Source organism: Camelus bactrianus, chromosome 29 (assembly GCF_048773025.1).
Source record: "Camelus bactrianus isolate YW-2024 breed Bactrian camel chromosome 29, ASM4877302v1, whole genome shotgun sequence".
Lineage (NCBI taxonomy): Eukaryota > Metazoa > Chordata > Mammalia > Artiodactyla > Camelidae > Camelus > Camelus bactrianus.
The window spans coordinates 4,317,023-4,342,828 of record NC_133567.1 but is presented as its reverse complement, the minus strand read 5'-3'; the positions used below and the strand labels follow the sequence as shown (position 1 = coordinate 4,342,828).

General features: G+C 40.5%; 1 protein-coding gene across 7 annotated transcripts in view; it reads left to right on the top strand.

Annotated features, from left to right (window-relative positions):
* The window catches only part of TMEM68 (transmembrane protein 68), a 32,129-nt gene extending 6,736 nt beyond the window's left edge, over positions 1-25,393 (top strand). For 3 of the 7 annotated variants that reach the window (XM_074354963.1, XM_074354962.1, XM_010970690.3), the window contains exons 3-8: positions 200-593; positions 9,978-10,145; positions 12,694-12,887; positions 18,722-18,782; positions 20,503-20,642; positions 24,010-25,393. In XM_074354963.1, coding sequence (XP_074211064.1) covers positions 269-593; positions 9,978-10,145; positions 12,694-12,887; positions 18,722-18,782; positions 20,503-20,642; positions 24,010-24,114 — 993 coding nt within the window. In that variant the 5' untranslated portion in view covers positions 200-268 and the 3' untranslated portion in view covers positions 24,115-25,393. The other 4 variants (XM_074354964.1, XM_074354965.1, XM_045507115.2 and 1 more) reach the window with 4 other exon arrangements.
* The last annotated feature ends 413 nt before the right edge of the window (positions 25,394-25,806 follow it).

The window sequence follows — 25,806 nt, the reverse complement described above, 5'->3', positions numbered from 1 at the left end:
ATTTCAGAAGCTAAACTGACACACTTCATGGTGGACAAATGAAACCATATAATTTTAACATTTAAATCTGCAACACGGTTAACCGTTAATAATCTCATTTTGGGGGATTAAGGAATGCTCTACATAGTATTTATGTGGACTACAACATTTAACCTTTCAGCCTTGAAGAGAATAACATTGGATTATTTTTCCCTTCTAGTGGCAAAATTAAAGACCTGCCATGACGATGAAGAAAGAGACTGAATTTGTCATTTTCACCTAAAGAAAAATGATAGACAAAAATCAGACCTGTGGTGCAGGACAGGACTCCATGCCCTATATGACCTGTCTGATCCACGTGCTTGAAGAATGGTTTGGTGTGGAGCAGCTGGAGGACTATGTGAACTTTGCCAACTACCTCTTGTGGGTTTTCACACCCCTGATACTTTTAATACTTCCCTACTTTACCATCTTTCTTCTCTACCTTACCATTATTTTCTTACACATTTATAAGAGGAAGAATGTGTTAAGAGAAGCTTATTCCCACAATCTGTGGGATGGTGCGAGGAAGACGGTGGCGACCCTGTGGGACGGACACGCGGCAGTGTGGCACGGTAAGCTAAGCTGCGTTGACCGCTGCTCCTGTGCGTTGCATGGCTCTGAAACCGCCTCGTCGTTCCATTTGACTGGTTGAGAAAACACTGAAAAGCGCGACGGAAGGGATGGTTACAGTTTCCTGTCATCTGCTGCATGCAGTGTGTGTATGTATGTCTTTTTTAAAATGGTTTTTTTCCTAAGCACGTTAGTTTCCATTAAACAAAGAACCACATGGTAGTGTAGGCTGTTAGTATAAGCTAAAATGAAAACGGCTACATTTAAGACGTTTGAAAGAGTAAGAGGCTAGTTAAAGCAGTATGGAAGACTGTTCTGAAGATGCTGTAATTACTTAGCATTTACTTCCGTTTTGTTCAAAATAAGGTTGATTTTCTCAGTGGAGAGATTTTTAAAAATGAAATAATATTATATACAACTGATACACCAAAATTTACCCATTTCCTGTTTGATTCACTTCAGAAATCATTGTGTCTTTCTGAATAACTGAGTCAGCAATAAGTTTCTCTCCAGGATATTCATTCTTCACCACTGGAGAGACTGTGACGCGCATTTAATGATTGGTGGTGGCTCTTCACTTGGCCGTGGTGGATGCTGCCCTGGAGCGGCCTGTTTTCAGGGACTTGGTGTTTTTCTTTCCCACTTTGTAACTTCCTTGTTGGTCTCTTTTGTTTTGGGACTATAAAAAAGTACAGAGGACTTAATAGGAGTAACAAAGATGTGCTTTCTATACCGTGGTCTTGGGTGTCAAGGTGGTTTCCCAGAAAGACGTGGAAGGAAGGGCAGATTTTGAAATAGACGCTTGAGGGTGTGCACCCTGAAATGAAAGGCTGTTGCTAGCAGAGACCCCCAGCGACGTGCTTACCAGGCTAATGTGTTGTCACTTTAATCCAGCATGTGCCTGCAAGTCTGTTTTGAGCACTTAACTACGCTGTGTGGTGTCAAATGCATCGGCTCTTTTAAATCTTACACTAGACTGAGTCCATGTATTATCTCCATTTTACGGTTTTCCCATAAGGACACTGAGGAGCAGAGAGGTTGTTGTGTGCCCAAGACACACCAGGAAGCCAGGAAAAGGAGCCAGCATAGAGCCTCGGATGTCAGGGCCAGGCCTGAGCTCCTGTGATCTGCGCTGTGGGCCAGGTGTGTCCCCGCTGGGGGACTCAGGGTCAGAGCAGTGGTCTGCGGCAGGCTTGCAAGTGGGAACCCCGTGCCACTGGTGTATTGCATTTCTAGTGTCTACCAGCTAATGCTAATGCCCTTGCCAGGCAGCACCGCTCCCGCACCTCTCGTGGTCGCCTCACACCAGGCCAGGTGACACCGCGGCGCTCCGTGACCAGACTGTGCTGCGTGCGCTGCTGCTGGCCGCTGCTTTAAACCCGTGACACAGGTGCTCAGTGGCCTCCTTTGCGGGACTCGGGGTGTAATCCCCCTCCCACTAACAGCCCCCTGTGTTTCAGGACGATGTCTGTTGTAAGGGATTTGAAGTTTATTCACATTTCAGGGGACATGATTTAATTTGGATAAATTCAAGTGTTAAACTTATTCTGTAGGAGAATATGTAATTTTGAGGTATTATCCCTTTTTCTGAGGTATTTTTAAATATGCACTTATGGCTCAGGAAATAAAATATTCTTAGCCAGTTTTAATATTTTATTATAATAATTTAACATTATACTTTAATAGGGTAAGTGATGCTTTTTAAAATGATTTTCTTCACCCTGTTCTTTAGTGACATGTATACACAAGGCATTTGTGTGCTTACTTGGATTTTGTGTTGATGTCAAATCGGTTTTAATTTATGCTTTTCAAAGAATCTTCAAAGAAATTTTTTAACTAACAAAAATGTTCACTGTAGAAACTGTGGCAAATAAAGTAAATATAAAGAAGAAAGTAATAGTCCCCTAAAATTTGTCACACAGTTGAGTCCGGGTGTTTGTGCTGGTTTTTGTTTGTGTGGCCGACTCGTGCTTTCACGTCGCTCAGCCTTCTTACACGACTTGTGGTCGCTGCCTGGTGCTCTGCCAGTCCTGTGACTAGTTCAGTCAGTTCTGTACTGAACTGTTATTTATATGTAATTTGTTGCTATAAGTATCTTCGTACAAGAATCTGTCCAGTGTTTCCTGTTTGAAGTAAAGTTTTACCCTCCACTGTATATAAGTGCTCTGTCATTAAAAAAAAAATTCTTTGATTCGAATACATCAAGACACATGAATTTGATATTTCTTAAATATGTACATTTCTACATATTTTGTCAGTGAAGTCCCTACCCTCGAGTTGCTTACAGCCTTTAAACTATTTTTGACTTTTTTTACTTCATATTTATTATTGTTTTTTAAAGAATTGGACATATTTTATTCACCAAAGGGGTCCCATAAATTAAACCATGTGTAGTGAAGTTTTTCAGGGGAAAATTAAATTGAGGTATCAAGAGAGCATATTCCTACTCTACGTCAGCTGGGTAAGAGTTTCCTTTCACCTCCTCTGCCTTTCACGGAGAAAAACACTCCTCCATCCGCTGGAATGCAAATGGGCTTTTCCCTGATACTGGCTGGGAAGCCCTTGACCTCGGACAGTTACCTAGCTTCCTTTCCCCTTCCCTCTTCCCTCTTCCCCAACCCCCTCCCCTCTTCCTCCACTTCGCCCTCTTCCTCCTCCTCCCTTCCTTTCACAACAATTGCGATTTTCTAAAACTTCGTTTTGAAAAAATTTAGAAGTCCGGAAAAGTTGCAAAAATAGCATAGAGTTCCTGTCTGCTGGTCACCCAGCTTCCCCTGGGGTTGCCATCGTACACAGCCGATTCCCAGCGGTGTGCCAGGTCAGCTCCACTCCAGACCTCGTTCAGGCCTCACCCGTTTTCCTGCCAGTGTCCTTTTACCAAGATCCCGAACTGCGTTTGGTTCTCCTGCCTCCTGTAGTCTGTGGCGTTGCTTTAGTCTTTAGTGACCGTCACACTTTTGAAGAGTACTGCTCAGTGATTTTGTGGATTGTGTCTCATTAGATCTGATGTTTTCCGCGATTGGATTGAAGTTGCGCAGTTTTGGCAAGAATCCCACCGGAGACGTGCCCTGATCCGAGCCTTTGTCAGAGGCTCATGATGTTGACGTGTCTCATCACTGTTGGTGGTGCCTTTGAGCGCGTGGCTAGGGAGGTGTCTGCTAGGCTTCCCCACCATTTAGTTGCCACTTTTCACCTTGTAACTGATAAATGTCTTGGGAGTGCTCCCTTAAAACTATGTGAATGACCTTTCTCCTCAGACAAGGTCCTTAACTTCTCTGAACTTCATTTTCCTCTTCTGTGAAATGGGTTGTCGTAAGGATTCAGTGCAGCTGTGTAAAGCACTTAGCATAGTTTCTGTTACACACTGAAAGTGCAGCAGACGCTGGCTGTCCGTTACAGAGCGCCTTTCTCCAGTAACCTGGAAGGCGCTAAGATGCGTCACTTACCTCTTGGCCGTTACTAAGTTCAGCTTCACGCACCTATTATCATCAAATTTCCTAGTGTTTTCAAGATACATTATTTTTTTGTTTCTTTTTTTTTTTAACTTTTTTTTTTATAGAGTTATAGTCATTTTACAATGTGTCAGATTCCAGTGTAGAGCACAATTTTTCAGTCATACATGAACATACATATATTCATTGTGACATTAAGATACATTTTTAAGCTGTCAAAGTTTTGACTGTTGTTGCTGGCAAGAAGTGCATTTTGCCCACCCAGTATATACACACAGTTATATGCTATTTCATCAAAAGTGTATATTCTTTCTTCAAGCGATCTGCTCTATTTTGTATTCTACTCTTTCATTTAAAAAGAAAAATTGTTGATTATAACTCGCTAAGTTGATTGCACAACTCAATTAATGGATTGCAACCAGCATTTGAAAGTCACAGACGTGGGTAGCATGGGCGGTCCTGCAGTAGGAGGCATGGTGTGGGGCAAGAGCACAGACTGTGGAGCTAGACAGAGGTGGGATGCAGCCTGCCCCACCGCTGCGTGCCCTCGGGCGGGCCACGTGGCCTTTCCTGACTCGGTCTCCTCTTCAGTGCAGGGATTCTGTGAGGACCAGGTGAGATAATCACTGTGGATCCAGTACAGTGCCTGGCATGTGAATGCTCAGTGAGTGTTCATCCTTTTTTCTGTAAGACAATAATAAAAGCACTATTTATGGAGGAAGTCACTGGAATGAGGCTTTGCAGAATGAGTGGGAAAAAATGAGTAACCATTTCACACCACTGTATTTAAAAATCCAATGAAATAGACAGTTTTGCAGGGAAGGAGAAGTATCAAAATTGGGGCAAGAAGGAGAGAGAAACAGTACAGACCAATAATCATAAAATAAATTGGAACAGTGGGCAAAGTCTGTATCCTCCTCCCTTCACAAAGGGGCTGGAGCCCACAGGTTACACTGAACTTTCGAGGAACAAATCATGCCCATCTTAAACTGTTTGAAAGTGTAGGAAAAATGTGGTGCTCCGCAGTTTGTTTTGCAAGAGGAGCATAACTTTGCTATCAGAACTAAGAACTCACACAGAAAGGAGGTTTGCAGGTCAGTCTTATAGAAAGTAGTTTTATAAAATTCAATACTTATGATTAAAAAAAAAAATCTAAGCAAGTGAGGACTAAAGGGTACCACCCTAATAACGGGAATGTACCAGAAATCTTCAACAGACGTGACCCACGGTGGAGAAGTGGAGAAGTATTAAAGTAGTCCCCGTAAGTAGGTACTGGGGATTGAACCCAGGACCTTGTGCATGCCAAGCATGTGCTCTACTACTTGAGCCACATCCTCCCCTGTAAGGATGCTCTCACTGCTGCTACTTAACATTGTCCTGGAGGTCCTTGAAATAAGTATGAAGATTAGAAGAGAACCAAGTGAATCCACTTATCAATACTAGTAAGTGTGGTTAGCAAGGGAAATGGGCAAATGTAAACACAAAATTAGTAACTAGTCATATACCACCAACCATAAGTTTTAAAACGGAAAGGAAAGATTCTACGTGAGACTAAATCTAACAAAAAACTTGTAAGAATTTTATGGAGAAATGGTATACTTTACAGATGAAATTCAAAAAAGAGTTGAGGAAGGGGCTAGAAAGCCTTGGCCTGGAGAGCTGTCACGCCGCAGCCCTCAGTCTCCTCTCATTTATTCAGTGCAATTCTGACTTTTTCATCAACTTCTAAAATTCATATAGAAGACTAAGAATAAAGAAAGCAAATTTGAAAAAACAAAAGGGAGTTTTTCCTTATTGTATCAAAAACACAAACGTTTATAATGATTAAAATCGTGGCATTGTTACAAAGAAACGATTGTCACAATTGGGTCGAACAGATTAAAAAGTCAGAAACATGAATTTAGTAAATGATAAAAGTGGTATTCCAGGTCAGTAGGAAAAGATGTAGGGCAATATTTGATGATCAACTATGGAAGGTCTTAAAAAAAGACACACCCACACAAAAGCTGTTCCAAAAAGACGTAACTAAAAGACATGTCAAAAGGTGGGGTCATTTGCAGCATAGCTCTTGGTCTGAACATAAATGCCAATAATTACAACAAATTCACAAGCCCACTAGTAATTAGGAAAGTGTGAATTAAAACTACATTGAGATACCATTTTTACTCAAAAGATTGGCAAAAATTAAACTTTCTTAATATCAGAGGATAAGAATGTGGAGACATGGGCACTCTCATTCAATGCATGTGATAAGGGACCATAATGCAGCCAGTCAGGGGAACAATTTACTGGTATCTTTTATAGTTTAAAGTGGGCGTATCAAGAGTTGCCTGTCTTTGTATCTAATCTAGTGATAAACTCACATGTTCAAAGCACAAGGAGGCATATAAGTGAGTGTTCATTGCAACAATATTTGTAAAAAATCAGAAACAACCCACTTGTTCCTAAATAAGGAAATGGCTAAATGAACCATGGTAGGAATTCATTATGGAATACTTCATGGCCATCAAAAAAAATCACGCAAAAAACATGACTACTACATGTGTCTCTCAAGTAGATGTCCCAGATTTGTTGTTGAACAGAAAGACTGATTCATTTCAACAGTCATAGTAGGATACCATTGATGTTCACACACACACACCCAGTACTGGATACAGTGCAGGGGTGCTCAGGACTAGAAGATGAATCACTCGTGCTGAGACGAGGAACCTGGACAGGTAGACTGAAGTCAGGTTCGGAGGGTCCTGAAGGCTGTGCTCAGGAGTTTGACTTCGTCTTGTAGGTAGCTTAGCTCTATTTGCTGAGGAAGACCCAGAAGGAAGGTATTGTTACCTTACCATAGTGTGTAGGCGTATAGCCTTGAAAATGGATTTTTGTTAATAAATTTAGAAGGGATCTGTCTTTATTTTCCTTGGAAAATTTTAATTTATTTTTTAATGGAGGCGCTGGGGATTGAACCTTGCACCTGCTAAGCATGTGCGCGACCACTGAGCTATACCCTCACCCCCAGATTCATGATGCTGCTGTCTGAAGCCAGTAGGCGGTTGACTCATTTACATAATAATTGCTGTGGAGATGACACTTCTTGAGCTCCATGTGACCTTCAGATCCTCTCCCACTGGGCTAAGTTATTTGGGAAGCCAGAGAATCTGGAGAGTGCTTAGTGGTTACTGGGCAGAGCAGGGAAGAAAAAAAAATTGTATTTCATGGCATAAAATAAGAGAGCCACACTCACCATGGAGTAGAGACATTCTTACTGGTGGGGCCCAGACTACTGGAAATCTGTATACTGGGGCTCCCCTCCCTGGACCGCGGTTGGATGGACAGTGGCCATGGTTGCCTTCCTGGTCACTTTCTCTGAGCTTCTGTTGCTCATCAGACCCCCCTAGGATTGATGTACCACAGGTAGGAGATGACGGGGCCACAGTTTAAAACCAACGCTGGGAAGAGGAAGTGACAGGTTTAAGAGATGAAGGAATCTAACATCACTTGATGGACAGTTGGGACCCAAAAGGCCTTGGCAGTGTGACCAGAGTGATCTTGCACTTTCTGAGCAAGAGTGGTGTGACCACACCCCTGCTTTACAAGTGACACAGCTGAATACCTGGGCTTCCTGTTAAGCGCAATGATGGTAAACAATAATGAACTGACTAATTGAATAATGGCAGTAATGAATTGATTGATTGAATTTTTCTGCCTTCAACCAGGTGATTTGATATGATGTAAGTAGCTCAATCATTTCTCAAGTCTTTTTTTAAAAAAGTATTCTGAAAACAAAAGACAACCTCAGGAATATTCTGTGTATTCCCTTGAAGAAGTTTTCTTTATTTCTTAGAAAATGTATCTGATGGGACAAGTATCCTATTGATAACTTCAGACAACTTCAGTGACTGTTCTAAGTAAATCGAATATTTGAATTAGAATTAGGTCATTGGAAAGAAATGTTAAAGTATAGAAACATACAAAATCTTGAAATATTAAATTTACTTTTCAAAAACATTTTCTTGAGTCCATTTGAAATATTACCAGCTAGTTTATTACTTCAATACTAGAATCAGTTACCACACTTAATTTAACCTGTCTGGTGAAAACGTTATAAACTACTTTGGAAATGCATTTCCTGCCCTAAAATGTACACTGTTACTGACGCCTTTATTTTTTAAATGCTCGTTTCTTAGCAGATCAAACAGGGATAAAAATAGGGAGAGAAACTGACGGTTTCAGGTGTCCGGATTCGGGACTCTGCTCGGTCTCCCTCGTGTGAGCGGCAGGCCTCGGGGCCGCTGTTCGGTGCGGGCAGTCAGGCCAGAGGGACGTTCCCTTTCCCGCTACGGCCCCCGAGACTTCCTCCCCGTTACCCTTGCTTTTTCTCTGAGGCTCCTTCTGCCCCGGGCCCCTGAGCACTCGCTGAGGGCTGGCTGAGGCCGTGGTCTGCGGTGGCGCACCTGCGGCCAGGTGGGACCAGAACCACCGTCACGTCCCGTCGCCTCCTCGGTGTCATTTCCCAGCTCCTGTGATGAACACCCTGAAGCATGCGTGGCTCTTACTTAAGTCCTTCCCGTTCCCCAAATCCACCAACAGCACAGGGCTGCTGTGAAACACGTGCTGGCGAACCGGGGCCAAGTCAGCAGGGAGCCCCGGGGACCACGGCCCGGGGCGGATGCGGGGCCCCTGCCCTGGCGCGGCCGCCGTGGACTGTGCCCGAGACTGGGGTGGGGCAGCGCGCGGGCGGGTGGAGCCCTGCGCCTCCCGGCGTCACATGCCGATGGCAGGTACCCTTTCTCAGGAGGCGCGGAAGCATTTTCCGCACCGCCCCCAGCGCCCGGTTTCGCCCTTACGGGAGAAGCTCCTCGGGTGGGAGTCTGTTCTCTGGGCCGCCGGCCCGCCCTGCGCCTGGCTCTCCCTCTCAGCGCCCGCGGAGGCCGTGGGGGAAGGCTGGTGCCCGGGTGGGAGCTCCCGTGCCGGGGCTCCCGGGGCTTCTGCCCGCGTGCTCGCCCGCACTGGGTCTCTAAGTGCTGGTTAACGTTCTGGTTTTCTTCTCACCCACGTTTGTGGCACCTGCCTCCTCCTCGCAAAGCCACTCACGTGGTTGGGAGAGTGACCTCCGCTTTCTGACCCGCTGCCTTTTCTCCTCCTTAGAGTGGGCGCGAGGTTCTCTTACGGCTACGGGGCTTATCCCAGTTTCCTCCTTTTCTGTGTTCCCGCGGTTACCTTCCTGGACAGTGAGAAACCAGACTCCCATTTTTTCTTTAATTGACATATAGTCAGTTTACAATGTTGTGTGAATTTCTGGTGTGCAGCACAATAGCTCAGCCATACATATACATACATATATTCGTTTTCATACTCTTTTTCGTTATAGGTTAACAAGATACTGAGTATATATTTCCGCCGTGCAGTAGGGCCTTGTTTCTATTGCCCTCAGTACGTAAACGTATTTGATCAGTTCCCCTGGATGTAACCAGCCTCCCATCATGCCCCCGGGCCCCATCACGCCCCCGGGCCCCATCACTCACAGACATGGTCTCCCTCCACCAGACTCGGACCCCAGGCTTGTGAGCCTGACCCCTCCTTTACCCACTGAGGCCCCTGCACCCTTTCTAGGCTCTTCTCCTGGGTGGGTGCTCTAAGGACTGTTTGGGCTTCGACTCGTCCCTAGGGCCACCCTGCGTGGATGCCCGCCTCACCCTGCCTGGGCTCCAACACCCACTGCAGGCCTCCCTCCACATAGGCACCTGCTGTGGTCTGGCCCACCCAAAGGCTGTAGGACTGATGTGTTCAGCACGGGAGGAGGGGGGAGTGGATGGAAACAGGAAGGCTCATGCACTTCTGTAAGAAATATCTGAGTTTCTGACTTAGTTAGTAGTCGTCCTTTAGTATAAACAAACTCATATTAAATATATTGTAAGCATCTGTATTTTGTCTTTCTAACAGGTTATGAAGTTCATGGGATGGAAAAAATACCAGAAGAAGGACCAGCACTGATAATTTTTTATCATGGAGCTATTCCCATAGATTTTTACTATTTCATGGCTAAAATTTTTATCCATAAAGGCAGAACCTGCCGAGTAGTAGCCGATCACTTTGTCTTTAAAATTCCAGGTAAATTTTCACTGTAGATAGTGACATAAAGATGTTTAATTAACACGATCAAATTATGTGATGGTCTATATCTGAGTTCTCTAGTGTCATTTGGAAAAGCTTTTTGCCTTTTTAGGTAAAACACTTGGAACTCCAATTTAGGAGCATCCGTTTTTGGTAAAACATATAAATATAAAAACATTCTCCTATTTAGGTGATATATGCTGTTCAGGTAATATATCTCAAAATAGAAACATTATGGCCAAAAATGTTATCTAAGTTCTTTCTTTTTTAACAGGTATTTAGTTGTGATTTTTCAAAGTTAAATTCTAAACTCCATTTTTAAAAAGAAATTGTAACTTTTGCCAAACAATTAATTTATATTTTGGTATAGAAGGAAGTTGATTTTTCGTATGAAGAATTTTTCCATGAGATATTGATTTGGGAGTTTAATTTTCCAGTAATTAGAGTTTGATTACTGTCAGTTTGATAGCAAATCAAAATTAATTTAAAAAATTAGACAGAATATATTTTGTCTTCACATAATAATATAATAGTGCCTCAGAAATCCTGTCCAAAAAGAGCCTGTTAGGTTTCTTCCCATACTTGAGTTGCCTGGTGGAATTACAACTCTAAGACTGAAGACTACATTCTTCTTAATATTCATGTTCATAAAGGCTTTGTACCTTTTTAAAGAGATTAATTAACTGAATGATTTCAAACATGGTAAGAATTTTAAAAAATCATTTTAAAGTAAACTCATTGAGATTAAATCTTATTTTCTTCTGTCACTAAGTCACCAGAAACAAGCCACGGAAGTTTATGGCACGTTCTCTGGAATAACAAAGGCAACAGCCACCCATGGGCCAGATAAACACCGGGCAGTGAATGAAGTAACAGTCCCTTAGTGCCTGCCGTAGACGTGGTCAGTGTTTCCAGTGTCCTGCATCACTAAAAAGCCAATTGTACTTTGTGTGTAAACTAAATTGGCTGTAAATTTAGTTTTTCTCTAGAAAGTAATGTGATCAATTTATAATAAACTTGGGAACTAGAGGAAACAAGAACATCATTGTACGGTCTTACTTACCATGCTAACATGGATCCAGTTATCATTTTGACTTATTTTGCTTCATTTTTAATTTGCATGTTTTCACATATTGTGCAAACTATTTTACGTTCTTTTTTTTGGGAGGGCAGGTAATTAGGTCTATTTATTTTATTTTATTGTTTTTAATGGACATACTGGGGATTGAACCCAGGACCTTGTGCATGCTAAGCATGCACTCTACTGCTGCACAATACCCTCCCCTCTTTATGTTCTTTTTTTTTTTTTTTTAATAATCTTAGCATTAACCTTTTCCCATGTTTTATAAAGAACATTTTTAATGTCTGACTAAAATATTTACTTAACTAGTTTTCAGTTGTGGAACATTAGGATGCTCCCATTTTTTTTCTTTTTATACATAGTAGAATGTGAATATCTTCGTTTAGCATTCGACTTAAACATTTTCCCCCTTTATGATCTTGTAATTTATTAAGCCTTCCCTTTTTATTCATTTATCATGAGAATTCATCTAGCTAAATCAATGAACTTTTAATATAATGAAAGATGAAAATGCTTTCTTAATAATTAATATTTGTAATCTTGCTTCAGATCCTTAAACCTGTGAGAAGTTTGGTTAGTCCGCTCAGTTTTCACTACCTAGCCCCGTATTTCCCAGTCTCAAGGGAAAAATGCAGGAACATCAGTCCTTTAAAGTTCCAGTGTAGGACTTGGTTAAAATACTTAATTACTGATAGGATTATTTCTTTCATCCCTAAACAGTTGTAATTTGAGAAACTGTGGAATAGTAGGACTGGAATTCGCTGTTCCTGAACCACTCATTTTATTAAAAACTCGTAATGATATTGCTATTATTACTGACTTAAAAATTTTAATTGTGGAATTAGTATTATTTAACTTCAGTTTCAATGGATTTAGCTGTGACTTGCCAGTTTTGGCAGAGCGAGGCTGGTCAGATTTGGGCACATTCTCTTGAGTGATTCTCCTTATTGGGTTAATGGAAGATTAGGTCTGTGATTGCTGATGATTATAAATGACATATCATTTCGGCTTGCTCTAATGAATACTGTGGCCGGAGTTTGGCCAGGAGATGCAGTGGAAGGAGCTGTGGACTAGATGTATCTGGACCAGAATCTCTGCCCTGTCCTTAGATAGGTGTGTGACTTTGAGCAAGCTTCTTAACTCTCTGAGCCAACTTCCCTCGTCTGTAAAATGGGGACAAAAGCCCCTATCTTCCAGGGTTTTTGTAAGTTTTGATTACAAGTTCTGTAGGTAGCCAGAGTCGTAGGTGATCGATCAGTAAGGAGGTGATCAGTAAGACAGAGCTATTACTTTACCAGCAATGTTAATCGTATGTTAACTTTCAGAGTTCTTGTTGGTTTAAAAAAGTGAAAAAGAAAAGAATTTACTGATTTAAGCATAGATAGTACATTGTGTAGATTTTTGCTCTTGAAGAATGGGACAAGAAGTACTTAAGAGATATCTTCATGCTAATGTTTCTTACAGGGTTTAGTTTATTACTTGATGTATTTTGTGCTCTCCATGGACCAAGAGAAAAATGTGTTGAAATCCTGAGGAGTGGTCACTTGTTAGCTATCTCACCAGGCGGAGTTCGAGAAGCCCTAATCAGCGATGAAACCTATAACATTGTTTGGGGCAATCGGAAAGGCTTCGCTCAGGTTGCAATCGATGCAAAAGTGGTGAGTTGTATAAAAGTAATCATTAAAGGAAGGCTAGGTCGATTTTAGAATAAATGCTTGAACAGCCGAAGTGTGTAAGAATGTAGATACTGCCACTGCACTCCTTTAAAAATTAGTATATGTAACCCTTGTGACAACAGAGAAATATTCCTTGTGCGTGGGAAGCCATCTTCACAAAAAATACCAATCTGGAAATTTGCAAATGTCCAGCAAAGCTGTATTTTACATTTCAAAATCTAGCTTCTTTTAATCAAATTTATAAAATTTTTGATATTCCTTCAGTTATACTTTTCCCCACAAGTATAATCAGTCCAGTTCTGTGTATTGTAATCCTTTGGTTCAGTTAAGTTGGCTTATTTCGGTGATGCTGGTTGGCGGGTTTCATTACAATTCTTGTATCTGTGACCAACTTATTTAACAACAGAACTCAGTGCATGGCTCGTGTCGTTTCATCAGCAAATGTGATCTGCTGTCTAATAGGATGAATAAAGGTGAGAACTAGATACGATGTAAGTCAGATTTTTTTAAAAAACTTTACAAGTGAATTTCTCAATAAAATTAAGTGCTCCTCTGGGATTCACTGTAATTATTCTGCTTGGTAGACTGGAGAGCGTGAACGCCGTGTTTGCCCTTTTCTTTTGCTCTGGAAAGTCTTCTCAGCTTTTTGGTCTCCGTATTGTACTTTATGCTATGAGACACTTACTTGTTACTTACGGAATGCTCCTCTTTGTTCTCTGTCTGTTTTCATTTTATATTGTCTTATCAGAAAAAGAAATCATAGTGCTTGTCACGGTGGTTTTCTTTCTCCAGGCCAGTTAGAGGTTGCTGCCTGTGCTTTCCACGTTTCTGTGTTTTTGTGTCTCCATTACTGTCACCTAGAGACCAACCTGCACCTTTAGCTTGCCTCTTTATCTTCCAAATACACACTTTTGATTAAGCAGGAAAAGATTATAGATGACTCATTCTAACCCAAGAGCAGCACTTGAAGAAGAATGGACATTTTCTCTTTAGTTTTTAATTGTGGAGTTACTATAAAATAAAACGCATTGATCTCGATTAGCTGCTGTACATACTTATATGTAACCCCTGTAAGTAAGTGGTGCAAAAAAATGGTTTATTAATTTTTTTGTTTTATTTTAATGGAGGTGCTGGGCACTGAACCCAGGACCACGTGCATGCTAAGCATGTGCTCTGCCACTGAGCTGCCCTAAGGTGCTTTAATAATGTGCCCTTGGTGTAAGGTGGGTTCTTGCCCAAGTGCTTAATAATGGACAGCGCACAAGTTTACACACTGCTGTCCTACAGTGGACTGCAAACTCCCTGAGGAGAAAGCCACCTCGTAATATTCTCCGTTCCTAGAATAATAACTGGCACCTGCTAGGCTGTCTGTATTTGTTGAACTGATTTTTTTAAACATAATATTAAACATTACAAGAAGGGAGCCCTTTGAATTTAAGTCTATGTTAATTGCATTAGTGGTATAGAAAATTAACACATAGCCCATTTAGTTTCCAAAACGTCTTATGTACTAAGGTAGAAAACAAAGCCTTAGATTGTGGGAATAATATAGAAGACAAAATGAGCACGCCCAGCTGTTCAGGGATGAAGGGTAATCAGTGCAGTGTGCACTAAAGCAATGATTCAAGCTAGAGACTTAAGGAAAGACAGTTCAATTTTTCAGGTTTGTATTTTGAGAGAATGAATTCTTCTAAGGTTTAAGATAAAAATGACATATAAAGTAGATTTGGAATCACATAAATTGATCATGGGATTCTAATTCCTCATCCTCAAGTTTACAATTTTAAGGGACGTTGCCTGGAAGAAGGCTTGAAAGAAAGAAACTATATAAAAGAGAAAGAAATTATTTTTACCAATCCTTGAGTTTCTAGATAGTTCATTAAGATCATCTAGATAATTTAAGGTTTTTATTCAAAACTTGTGAAAATTGAATAAGCAGTCTTTTACAAGTTTATAAACACTATTCTTTAACGCTGATTTACAAAATAGCCTAAGATTGATAATCTTGTACCACCCCCAGCTGTTTTTTTTAGGGCTTTTAAAGGCTTCCAGTTGGTACTGCTACGCAGCCAGTAGGTGGCGTATGTAATTATTCCAGCACTGCAGATGAGGAAACTCAGGCACAGAGAGACCAAGGGATGGAGGGATCGGGTCAAGGCAGAAGCAGAGCAGAGCTGGCAGGGCAGGACCGCAGGCAGCCAGTGCTGTTGCAGCACCGGACGGCATCTCACAGTGAGTCCGCGGACCCCGGGATAAGAGGGGCCTCCCAGAAAGCGAGGGACGCCTTCCAGTCCTTTATGGATATAGTTGTAAATGGCACGAGTAACTTACCTGGAAAAGCCGTTCTCAGGTCTCACAGAACTATCATGCACCTTGAGCGAAGCCTTAAGGCTATCGTTGTAGGATTAACGACGTTTAAGTTGTGGCTAAGTAAGGGAAACAAGTGAAAAAAAAATCTAGATTGTCAGTGGAAGTTCATAAAATATTGGTAGAAGATATTTAATGTTTATCTGAAAGCTACAGGCTTATTGATACGACATAAATCATTCTCATTGTGTGAATTCCTGAGAATGATGACTTCGTTAAGAATTTTTAGGTAACTTCACATCTCAGTGAGTTGGGGGGAAAATTAGCCCATTTACTCTAACTGGAAAGCACGTAACGGATATAAAACAAAATAGCATTCATTTCAATAACACTGTATGTATTAACTCAGTCTATAAAACGCCTTGAGGTGGGATAATTATTATTGTCCCCATTTCATACACATAGAAACTGAGGTTTAGACATGGCTGGTCACTTGTCCAGTGGTTCCCACTTAAATTTTACTGGCAAAGTTAAGACTCCAAGACCATGTTAATCTGCTTCCCCAAGAATTAGTTTTAACGAAATGCACATTCTCTGTCTCTTTCTCACATGTGCACACGCGTACCTGGTACATGTACACGTGTAAGCAGAACTGAATTCTAGGTTACTTATGCAGGTGCCTTGCTATACCAAGTGTGCACAAAGAAAGGAATGAATAATTGTGCTACGGTGCAAAGCCGTCGTGAGGTGATGCTTGTCGCTGTAGGGCTGCACCCTTGAGTATAAATTCAGAAGCCAGGTACCCAGAGTACCACCTGGGATCCTGAGCTTGCTGGGGTCACCTTTCTCCTGTTTAGTGTCTTCTAGAAGTGTCCAGCTTCTGGAGAGGTCGCCATTTAAGGATGATATGTGCAGACCTGAGTGCAGACTTTGGGGGTCATGCCAGTCAGTACACAAAAACCGAGCAGCACCCGTCAGAGAGGCAGAGCGGGTGTAGACGGGAGCTGAAAGCTCTCTGTTCCTTCTTGGCATCTTAAGTTCTTGACTCTAAAGACACTGTAGAACTATTTGAAACATTAGGATTTCAGCCATCATTTTATTTTACAGCAACATTTTATTTACAGCATTGTATTTTATGGTTTCCTAGGTCATAATTTGAATTTTTCACAAAGGGGTCTGTCTACTTTGTCTTAGGTGTGTTAGCTTTATGAATTAACTCCACCAAAACCTCTTCATCTGACTGCCTCTCCTTGCCTGGCTTTGCTCTGTCCTGACTGGCGTTAAGCTTGCCGCCGCCTGTTCCCTGCCCTTTGTGTTCACAGAATACAAACGAATTCATTGGAAGCACTTTCTCTCTGCTTCGTCCATCCATCACACTTTCTTTTAGCACCTACTTTGTTCCAGGCCCTGGAGATACAAGAGTGAACAAAGCAATGTCTTTGCCATTGGGGGTGTCTTCCTTCTAGTGAAGGGAGAGAGACCGTAAATAAATGGTCAGTTAAGCATATGTGAGGGAATAAGTCTTTTTTTTTTTAACTTTTTTTTTATTGAATTATAGTTATTTTACAATGTTGTGTCAAATTCCAGTGTAGAGCCCAATTTTTCAGTTATACATGAACATACATATATTCATTGTCAAATAATTTTCTCGCTGTGAGCTACCACGAGATCTTGTATATATTTCCCTGTGCTATACAGTATAATCTTGTTTATCCATTCTACGTTTTGAAATCCCAGTCTGTCCCTTCCCACTCCCCATCACCCTGGCAACCACAAGTTTGTATTCTATGTCTGTGAGTCTGTTTCTGTTTTGAATTTATTTATTTATTTATTTTTTAGATTCCACATATAAGCGATCTCATATGGTATTTTTCTTTCTCTTTCTGGCTTACTTCACTTAGAATGACATTCTCCAGGAACATCCATGTTGCTGCAAATGGCATTATGTTGTTGGTTTTTATGGCTGAATAGTATTCCATTGTATAAATATGCCACATCTTCTTTATCCAGTCATCTGTTGATGGACATTTAGGCTGTTTCCATGTCTTGGCTATTGTAAATAATGCTGCTATGAACATTGGGGTGCAGGTGTCATTTTGAAGTAGGGTTCCTTCTGGATATATGCCCAGGAGCAGGATTCCTGGGTCATATGGTAAGTCTATTCCTAGTCTTTTGAGGAATCTCCATCCTGTTTTCCACAGTGGCTGCACCAAACTGCATTCCCACCAGCAGTGAAGGAGGGTTCCCTTTTCTCCACAGCCTCTCCAGCATTTCTCATTTTTGGATTTTTGAATGATGGCCATTTTGACTGGTGTGAGGTGATACCTCATTGTAGTTTTGATTAGCATTTCTCTGATAATTAGTGATACTGAGCATTTTTTCATGTGCCTATTGATCATTTGTATTTCTTCCTTGGAGAATTGCTTGTTTAGGTCTTCTGCCCATTTTTGGATTGGGTTCTTTGTTTGTTTCTTGTTAAGTCGTATGAGCTGCTTATATACTCTGGAAAAAGTCTTATGAAGAAAGCTGTACCCATATAGCCTCTTTCCTTCTGTCCAAAGCTGAATAGGAGTGGCTTTTTAAATGTCACTTACTTAAGTGTTTCAAACCCTGCTCACTAAGGCAGGTGAGTCTGTATCAGGCAGATGCTGGTGGCAGACTGTAAGTGAAGTGATGTTTACTGTTCCCCTCCAGTGTTATCTGTTCTAAACCATCATTTAATTCAGTCTATTTTGTGTACATCTTAAAGTGTTTCATTCAATTTTTTATCTACTTCAATTTCACAGTGGCATAACCTCCTTACATGATCCTTTGTTACTTTACCCGTTGTTTTATGACATTTAGATAAGGTCTCCATTAAAAAAAATCATATTTAATCATTGATTTTTATGAAAAAATTAAAACCATGAACTTGAGCAGGTGTCCTCCCAAATTAATGATATAAAGAGTTCTTTTATGTATATGCTTTTCCCTTCTTTTTTGGTGTTGAGTCTTATACTTACTTTTCATTGATGTTGAACATTTTTAGATTTAGTAAGCTCACAAAAAAAGTGTTTCACTAATTCCATGACAGCATCTTACCAAAGCTTGTCATTTAAATTTATATAGATTTCCCCGTAGAGAGAATTTCTGTCTTGTAACTTTCTTCAGCGGGCATACTATTCAGCAGCCCACTAAAACCAATTTAATTATCACATTCATTTTAATTAATGAAATTAATGATTCATTTTTATTTTGAGTTTCAAGAGTTCATGTGGAATGATAGGAAAGCTGGTAAATGAAATATTATATATTACCACTAGAGGGTAGTGTTTCCAATTTGTATTTTTAAATATGATCAAGTTAAACTTAAGTCTGATAAATTACACTAGTGATAAAAGTGTATATTTATTTTTAAAACACCTTATTTTTGTCATCTTAAATGGGCCCTCAGAAGTTTGCATTAGTGGCTCAATGGAGACATCAAATGAATTAATATGTTTACTTTTCAATTCAAATTCTCTCTTTAGCCCATTATTCCCATGTTTACACAAAATATTCGAGAAGGATTTAGATCACTTGGAGGAACAAGTAAGTTCTGATTCATATGTTTTTTTCTAATTATAATGTAATATTTAGAATGTAATATTTTAAATATTTGGGCTTTTGAACACTAGAGAAAAGCCTTTTGAATTACTACTTCAGGTAATGCAGGTAACTGTTTAGATGTTTTTCTAGCTAAAGCCTTGGTGATAACTGGTTCTAAGTAATGGAAGTTCTGGATGTTAGATTTTTGTTAAGACGCTCATGTATATACTGAAGCTTAATTATCATGGACTTTTAAAATTACAGATTGAATTTTCTAATTTAAGCCATATTGTTGAGGTTTAGAGCAAATTTACATGTTACCCAACTATCTTTTGGACTCATCCCTAAAGAAATTACAGCTTTAGAAATGGGTGACAATAAAATATTGAGTTAAGATGAACAGTCTGAGGAGATTTCATTCGCTTTAGTTTATTTCTGTTGCTGCTTGTTCTTTTTTGTGGGGGCGGGATAGGTTTACATCAAAAAGGTTTTTTGCTTACCTTTAATTTATTGATAATAAAATAAGCTTTTAAAATGTGCTTTCTCTTTGCAGTGTCTCTTTTGTTTCTTTTATTTTGAAATTTGTGTAGGTTGTTTTGTACCTTATGGTATATATCTATTATATTTGATTATATTTTATATCTTTAGCTAGCCACATACAAATCCCCTCCCGAAAACTTTAAACTTCTGCTGTTTCTTTTCTGTCTAATGGTGGTATATTGTTGATATTGTTTTTTAGGTCTCTTTTTTCAAATTTAAAATGGAGAGGCAGATTGAGACGATGTTTAATTTTTGTTGTGTAATTATTTCTTCTAATTTTCTCTCGGATCATTTCTTTAGAATTCAAGTTGCATACCAGGAGCTGTTCCTAACTTTGTTTCTTTACCTTTAAAGTGGTTTTAAAATTCTTTGACTGCTTTTTAAATTTATTTCACTTTAGAAGTTGAATATCTCAAAAATAGGTGTGTAGTGATTTTTCTGAGTATTACATTGGGTGAAATATTCTGTATTTCCATAGGTAAACAGTGTTTTAAGTTTTCAGTGCAGTTTACAATTATGTATTCCACAATGCTTGCCTTTTTTGGATTTTTGTTTTTTAGACTTAGTTTTAGTTCATCAGTTTATTTTGCTATTACCATTTTTAATTTTGCTACATTTCATACTTGGTCATTAGCATTAACAAGTCTTTCTCCTAATTTATGTTTTTGGTCTTTAGTTTATTGGCGCATGTTAGTCTCCTGTTTACTGGAGTTTGTTTTATGCTTCCATTTTTTCTTTCATTCACGTAAGTCACATATTTGTAAGTCTAGACTTTTTAGTTTCAGCTTTTTGTTGCAGTCTTTATCCTGTGTTTTGCAATAATAGTAATTGGTTTGGTTTTAAAATTCTTACGTTTTTAAAAGCTCATTCCCCCCCCTAATTAATGAACCTTATTTTTTTGAGCATTTTTAGGTTTATAGAAAAGTTGAGCAGAAAGCACCGAGAGTACCCGTAAACCGCCCACCCCCTCAGTTTCTTCTGTTATTAGCATCCCGCATTAACATGGGACATTTGTTACCATCGATGAAAAGCTCATCTTTAAAAAAACTATATTGTATTAACTGCCAGGAGGTGATAATGTTTGCCGCCTTCCTCTCAGTCTTACATAATTAATTTGAAAGTTTTCAATTATATGCTCAGATTATTTAACCAATTAAAATGATTTTGTTTACTTTTCAAACAGGGTTATTTCGGTGGCTTTATGAAAAGTTCCGCTATCCATTTGCTCCAATGTATGGAGGTTTTCCCGTGAAGTTACGCACCTATTTAGGTGACCCCATTCCATATGATCCAAAGATAACAGCAGAAGAATTAGCTGAAAAGGTGAACTAGTCTTTTTTTCCCCAATATTTCTTTTTAATTAATTAATTAATTAATTAATTAATTAATTTGGGGGGGTCATTAGGTCTAGTTATTTATTTATTATTAGGTTTTTGTTTTAATGGAGATACTGGGGATTGAACCCAGGGTCTCATGCATGCTAAGCATGCTTTCTGCCACTCGAGCTATATCCTCCCCGCTAAGGTAAATTATTCTTTCTTTCTTAGTTTTAGGACATATTTTTACTTTCAGTTATGATGTTAAAGGTTAATTAATTGATTCTGTAAGCATGTTCTGGATCAGTGGTGTTTCTCCCCCAGAGGACATCTGATGGTGCCTGGAAACATTTTTTGTTGTCATGATGGACAGGACGTGGGGGTGGTTATGCTACTGACGTTCCGCGGTCGCGGCCAGGGATCTGGTAAACGTTCTGCAGCACACAGGACAGCCCCCTGCAACAGAGAACCACTCCTTCTGAAACGCCAGTCATGCCGAGGTTGAAGGTTCCTAAGTGATGTTCAGAAGGAAAAAGTTTTTCCTCCATGAAAAGGAAGAAAGTGTTTTTGTCTGGTAGAAATATCTTGGGAGGAAAATGGATTAGTATTTAAGAGTGTGGGTTATGAAGTCAGGTGGTTCCCGGCGCCACTGTCGGTTGGCTGTGTGACCTCGGGCAGCCCACCTCGCTCCCCCAGCCTGCGGAGCAGGGGAGAGCGCGGTGCCCACTCTGGAGTGATCCCTGAGGGCCGCACGGGGTCGCTTCAGTTCCTGGTTTAGAGCAGCGTCTGCCCCACGGTTAAGCGCTCGGTGAACGCTGGCTACTGCTGCTACCCCGGCTGGGAGGTACGTAACCAAATCAGTGTTCATAAGGTGACGTGTGACCACAGTGGTGCACTCGTGGCCTGATTTCTCAACCAGGGCATGGCTGATACTTTGCTGTGGGGCCGTTTACTCACTGGGTGCCAGCAGCACTGTTCATCCTAAACCTCACTCATCGTGGCAGTAAAAAATGTCCCCAGACATTGCCACGTGTCCCCTGGGAGACGGAATCTCCGCTGGTTGAGAACTGCTGTCTTAGGTTATTAGGGAGACACAAAGGAAAGACATCTAAATTCAATCAGGGACTCCTCCTTGAAGGAGGTGATGCTTGAGTTCAGTTTTGAAAGGGATGAGCTGGATGAAGAGTAACGAGGTAGAGGGAACGGAATGTATAAAAGCACGGCCACGCGAAATGGCGAAACCACATAAAATCTTTGGGGAGCAGAGGGTAGTTAGCTGAAGGGATATTATTTACAGAAGATGAGAGAAACGTAGGAGGGTCTGGACGATGAAGGCATACAATTGATTCTGTTTCTTGAAAGCCAGGGGTTGTAGCTGCTGAAAGAAGGTGAATGATGTCATAGGTTGGCTTCTGGAAAGATTGCTAGTAGGAACGCGGAGGCTGAATTTGAGTGAGGCCAGGAGCAGCCCGGGAGGGAAGGAGCCCAGCCTGCTCTGTGCGGGAGGGACGAGGGAAGGCGTCCTGGAGTTGAGGGCCTTTGAGGTAGGCCTCGAAAGACGGGTGTGACTTGGACATGGGGGCTCGGGGCGGGGGGAAGAGGGTGAACAAAGAAACAGTGGGACAGGCTGGAGGCAGGATCTGGAGAGTCACCAGCAAACGGGCGGTAGCTAAGCTGTGAGAACGGCTGAGAGCACCGAGCCCTTGAGGAGTGAATCAGGGCCGGACTTGGGGATTAGAAATCCGCAAAAGGAGACTGAAAGGGGCAGCATGAAAACCAAGCCTTCCCTCCAGCGTGAGAGTTCCAGAAACAGGATCGATGGGGACCGAGAGGTCACGTGAGATTAAAAGACTGTCCGGTGGATTTAGTGACAAAAGGGGGTCATTAGTGATCTTTGCCAGAGATGTGTGTCCTTCATGCAGAGCCCTGATACTTCTCCACCCAGAAGTCCTTCCTTGACACCGCAGTTCATACTGAACAGAGTCTGTACTGTTTCACTTGGTACTTAACTCCCTTCATAAGCCTTATACTGCCCAGCGTGGGGACACCCCTGAAGCTCCAGCCTTTCCTTAGCTGTTTTCCCGTGGTCTTGCCCCTCGTGCTCCTTTCTTCACCGTTACTGAGATCTTACTGGTCCTGGGAGACCCAGACCGAACGGTATGCCGGTCACACGCCCTTCTGGTCATGCCCATCAGGGCACCAAGGATGCCTTGGTCTCACTCCTCGGATGGCACAGCTCACAGAGATCTTACGGTTTAACCTCTTTTGCTTGATTGTGCTTATTAAGCGATGAGCTCCTTCAGACTAGACACTTGTTTCCCTAATGCGATAGCTTCCAAAGCACCTAGTATTTTCTGAATGAATGAATAAAATAAAAAAAAAATCCACTTCACAGGACACAACCTGTGTGTCGATCACTGTGCTAAATACTGGAAGATGTGGGTTCAGTTTCATATAATCCGTCTAATAAGTTTTCATTTCACAGATTAAAAAAACTTGTGGTTTAGAGAGACAGATTTTTAAAATATGTCTTTGGGCTAGGATTTATTAATTATATTTAAAAAGAGGGAAGGTCCAGGATTTGTGAAAAGGAGGCTCAGTGAAGGGTTAGCATCTGAAAAGGAGGGAGTGTGTGTGTGTGTGTGTGTGTGTGTGTGTGTGCACGCATGCGCACTGAATTACAATATGTATATGAAATAAAGCGTTTTTTTAGATAGCCACAAACTGACTTAAAAGTAAAAATTGCTGAAATGTGCCATGAACTTAATGGGAAACAAATAGTGTTAGAAGGGTTCTTGATATACCCTAACTGGCTTTTCCATTGCTATGACTTAATTTAAATTCCTGTTAAGCTGTCTAGACGTTGGTGCAAAGGGCTGAAGCAGGTCAGCTCATGGAGAGTTTTTTCTCACTTTTCCCTTCACGTTGCCTGATGTAATCGGTGCGTATGCTGATGAGAGGAAAGTACGTGGAAGTTTGTTAATGGCTGGAAAGGAGCGAAACTTCCATCTGCCTCCCAGAAGACTCCCTACTGTTTTTTCCCTCTGATCTTTTTCCTTTGGTTCTTTTTAGTGTTTATTGCGTGCAAGGCATTGCTGTGCTCAGTGCTAGAGGAATGCTAAGATGTGTCTTAAGGCGCTTACAGTCTGGTGCAGGAAGTCTCCATGTGGACAGTAGCTGTAATTCAAGCATAATAAAGTAAATATAAGAGATACGCTTTGGGTGTACGAGAAGGAAGTCGTTAATTCTCAGGAGAGACGGGTGCTAAGTTAGGGAGGACTTCTTGAAAGCAGTAGTGTGTCAAAGTCCTCACAAAATAAACACCTATGTTGAGAACAAAAAGGATCATGGCTTCTCTTTTGTTTTCTTAATAGACGAAGGATGCTGTTCAAGCTTTGATCGATAAGCACCAAAGAATACCAGGAAACATCATGAGTGCTCTGCTGGAGCGTTTTCATCGGAAACGAAAGATCAGCTAGAAGACGACTTAATACATTTATATTAATATGTTTGTGCAAAAAAGTACACTCTTCTAAATTTTGTAGGTTCTATAATTAGTATTTTTTAAAAAATCATGTTAAAAATAAGCATCTTTTGCTGAACTTGTTTGTTTCAAGTTGTATTGTCAGTTGCATTTCTGCAATCAACTGTCAGACTGAAACCATAACTCACTACACGCCTAGTCGTTCAGAAAATGATCATGGTTCTCTTTATAACTTCCTAATAATGTATGATAAACATAGATCCTTAAAGTTAAGTTTGTTAATAACAGCAATTTAGGTTAAACGAACATTCCTAAATAATGCCTCTAATTTCTGTTACCTCCTGCAATGAGCCAGTTTTGCAATGATGGCATAACCTAGGGTTTAGTACAGACACTTAAGTTAGGAAAAAGACACTCTCTCATCTGCCCCTCATTCCTTTTGTGACCTTGGGTAAATCACATAATATTTTTCGTGCCTCAACAATTCACTTTTTTAAAACATGTTAATACTTTGGTGAGGAATATTGTTTTAAATTCTTTATATTTGCTGCAATTGATAACTATAGAACCAAAATTATGACTCAATTAGTTAAATAACACCAAGATCTTTTACAGGTTTATGTATATATTTTGTCCAGAGGATGTTTAAATTATTCCTTCAGGTGTAATGTCAGGTTGCCAAGCACAACGAAAAAGATGTACTGTTTTCAAATTAAATAGAAAAGAAATTAGGAAATGTAAAACTTCCAGTCATTGTTACTTTTAGTGTTACATGTTTGACGAGAATCCGTGGACCAGCAGCGCGGGGTGTGCCGCGCCTCGTCCGCCCTGTGAGGCGGCGTTTCATAGTGTGAGGTCGCAGACCGCTGCTGTGCTCGGCCTCTCACGCGTCAGAAGCTGACTCCCTGGGCTGCTGTAGCAGAGAGAGGAAGCCTTCCTCTTGCACGACATCCTGGCTCATTCAGTGTGACTTTGCAACCAGGCGGATGGTTTATTGTTTCAATAAAAATATCCTTGAATGATGAATTTATGTGAACACAAAGCTTTCTGAAAAATTAATGGCTTTTGATTTGTTGTCTCCTTGAAATCTGAATTTTAAAAAGTATTTAAACAGAATAGTAACAGGAATCAAATGCAGTATCTCCCTGTCCCATGTTTAGATATTAAATTACTTGGATTTTTTAGAGACTTTTGTATAACACGTATGTCCGTATGATGTCATGTATATAAAATTAAGCAGCATAAAAATAAAAGTAATGCTGAATTACAGTTCATTTTCTTGTAAAATTGCATATGTGACATTTCCTTATTTTAAACTGATTTTCTGGTTTTCCTGTTTAGATGTTTCTCACCTACCGTCATATTCATCGATCTCAGCCACAATGAATAGACCTCACTTTCCAATGTAATAAACATATTTTAATTTCACTTTCAATGAAGAGTCAACTAGTGATGTTACAGCTTGTTTCCCGCTAGCAGTGAGCAACGTTTGTTTAAAAGTCATCAGTATTTCCAGAGTGACTGAATAAATAATCATAATATGAAGAGGATAGTATTTTTTGGCAACTATTGGGTTTGAAAACCTGAAGAAAGGATAGCAAAAGCCATTATTATTATTTTTTTTTACAGTATTTAAATTTTATTGCTTTACTTAAAATGTTTTTTTCTTCTCTGATGCCCAGATTAA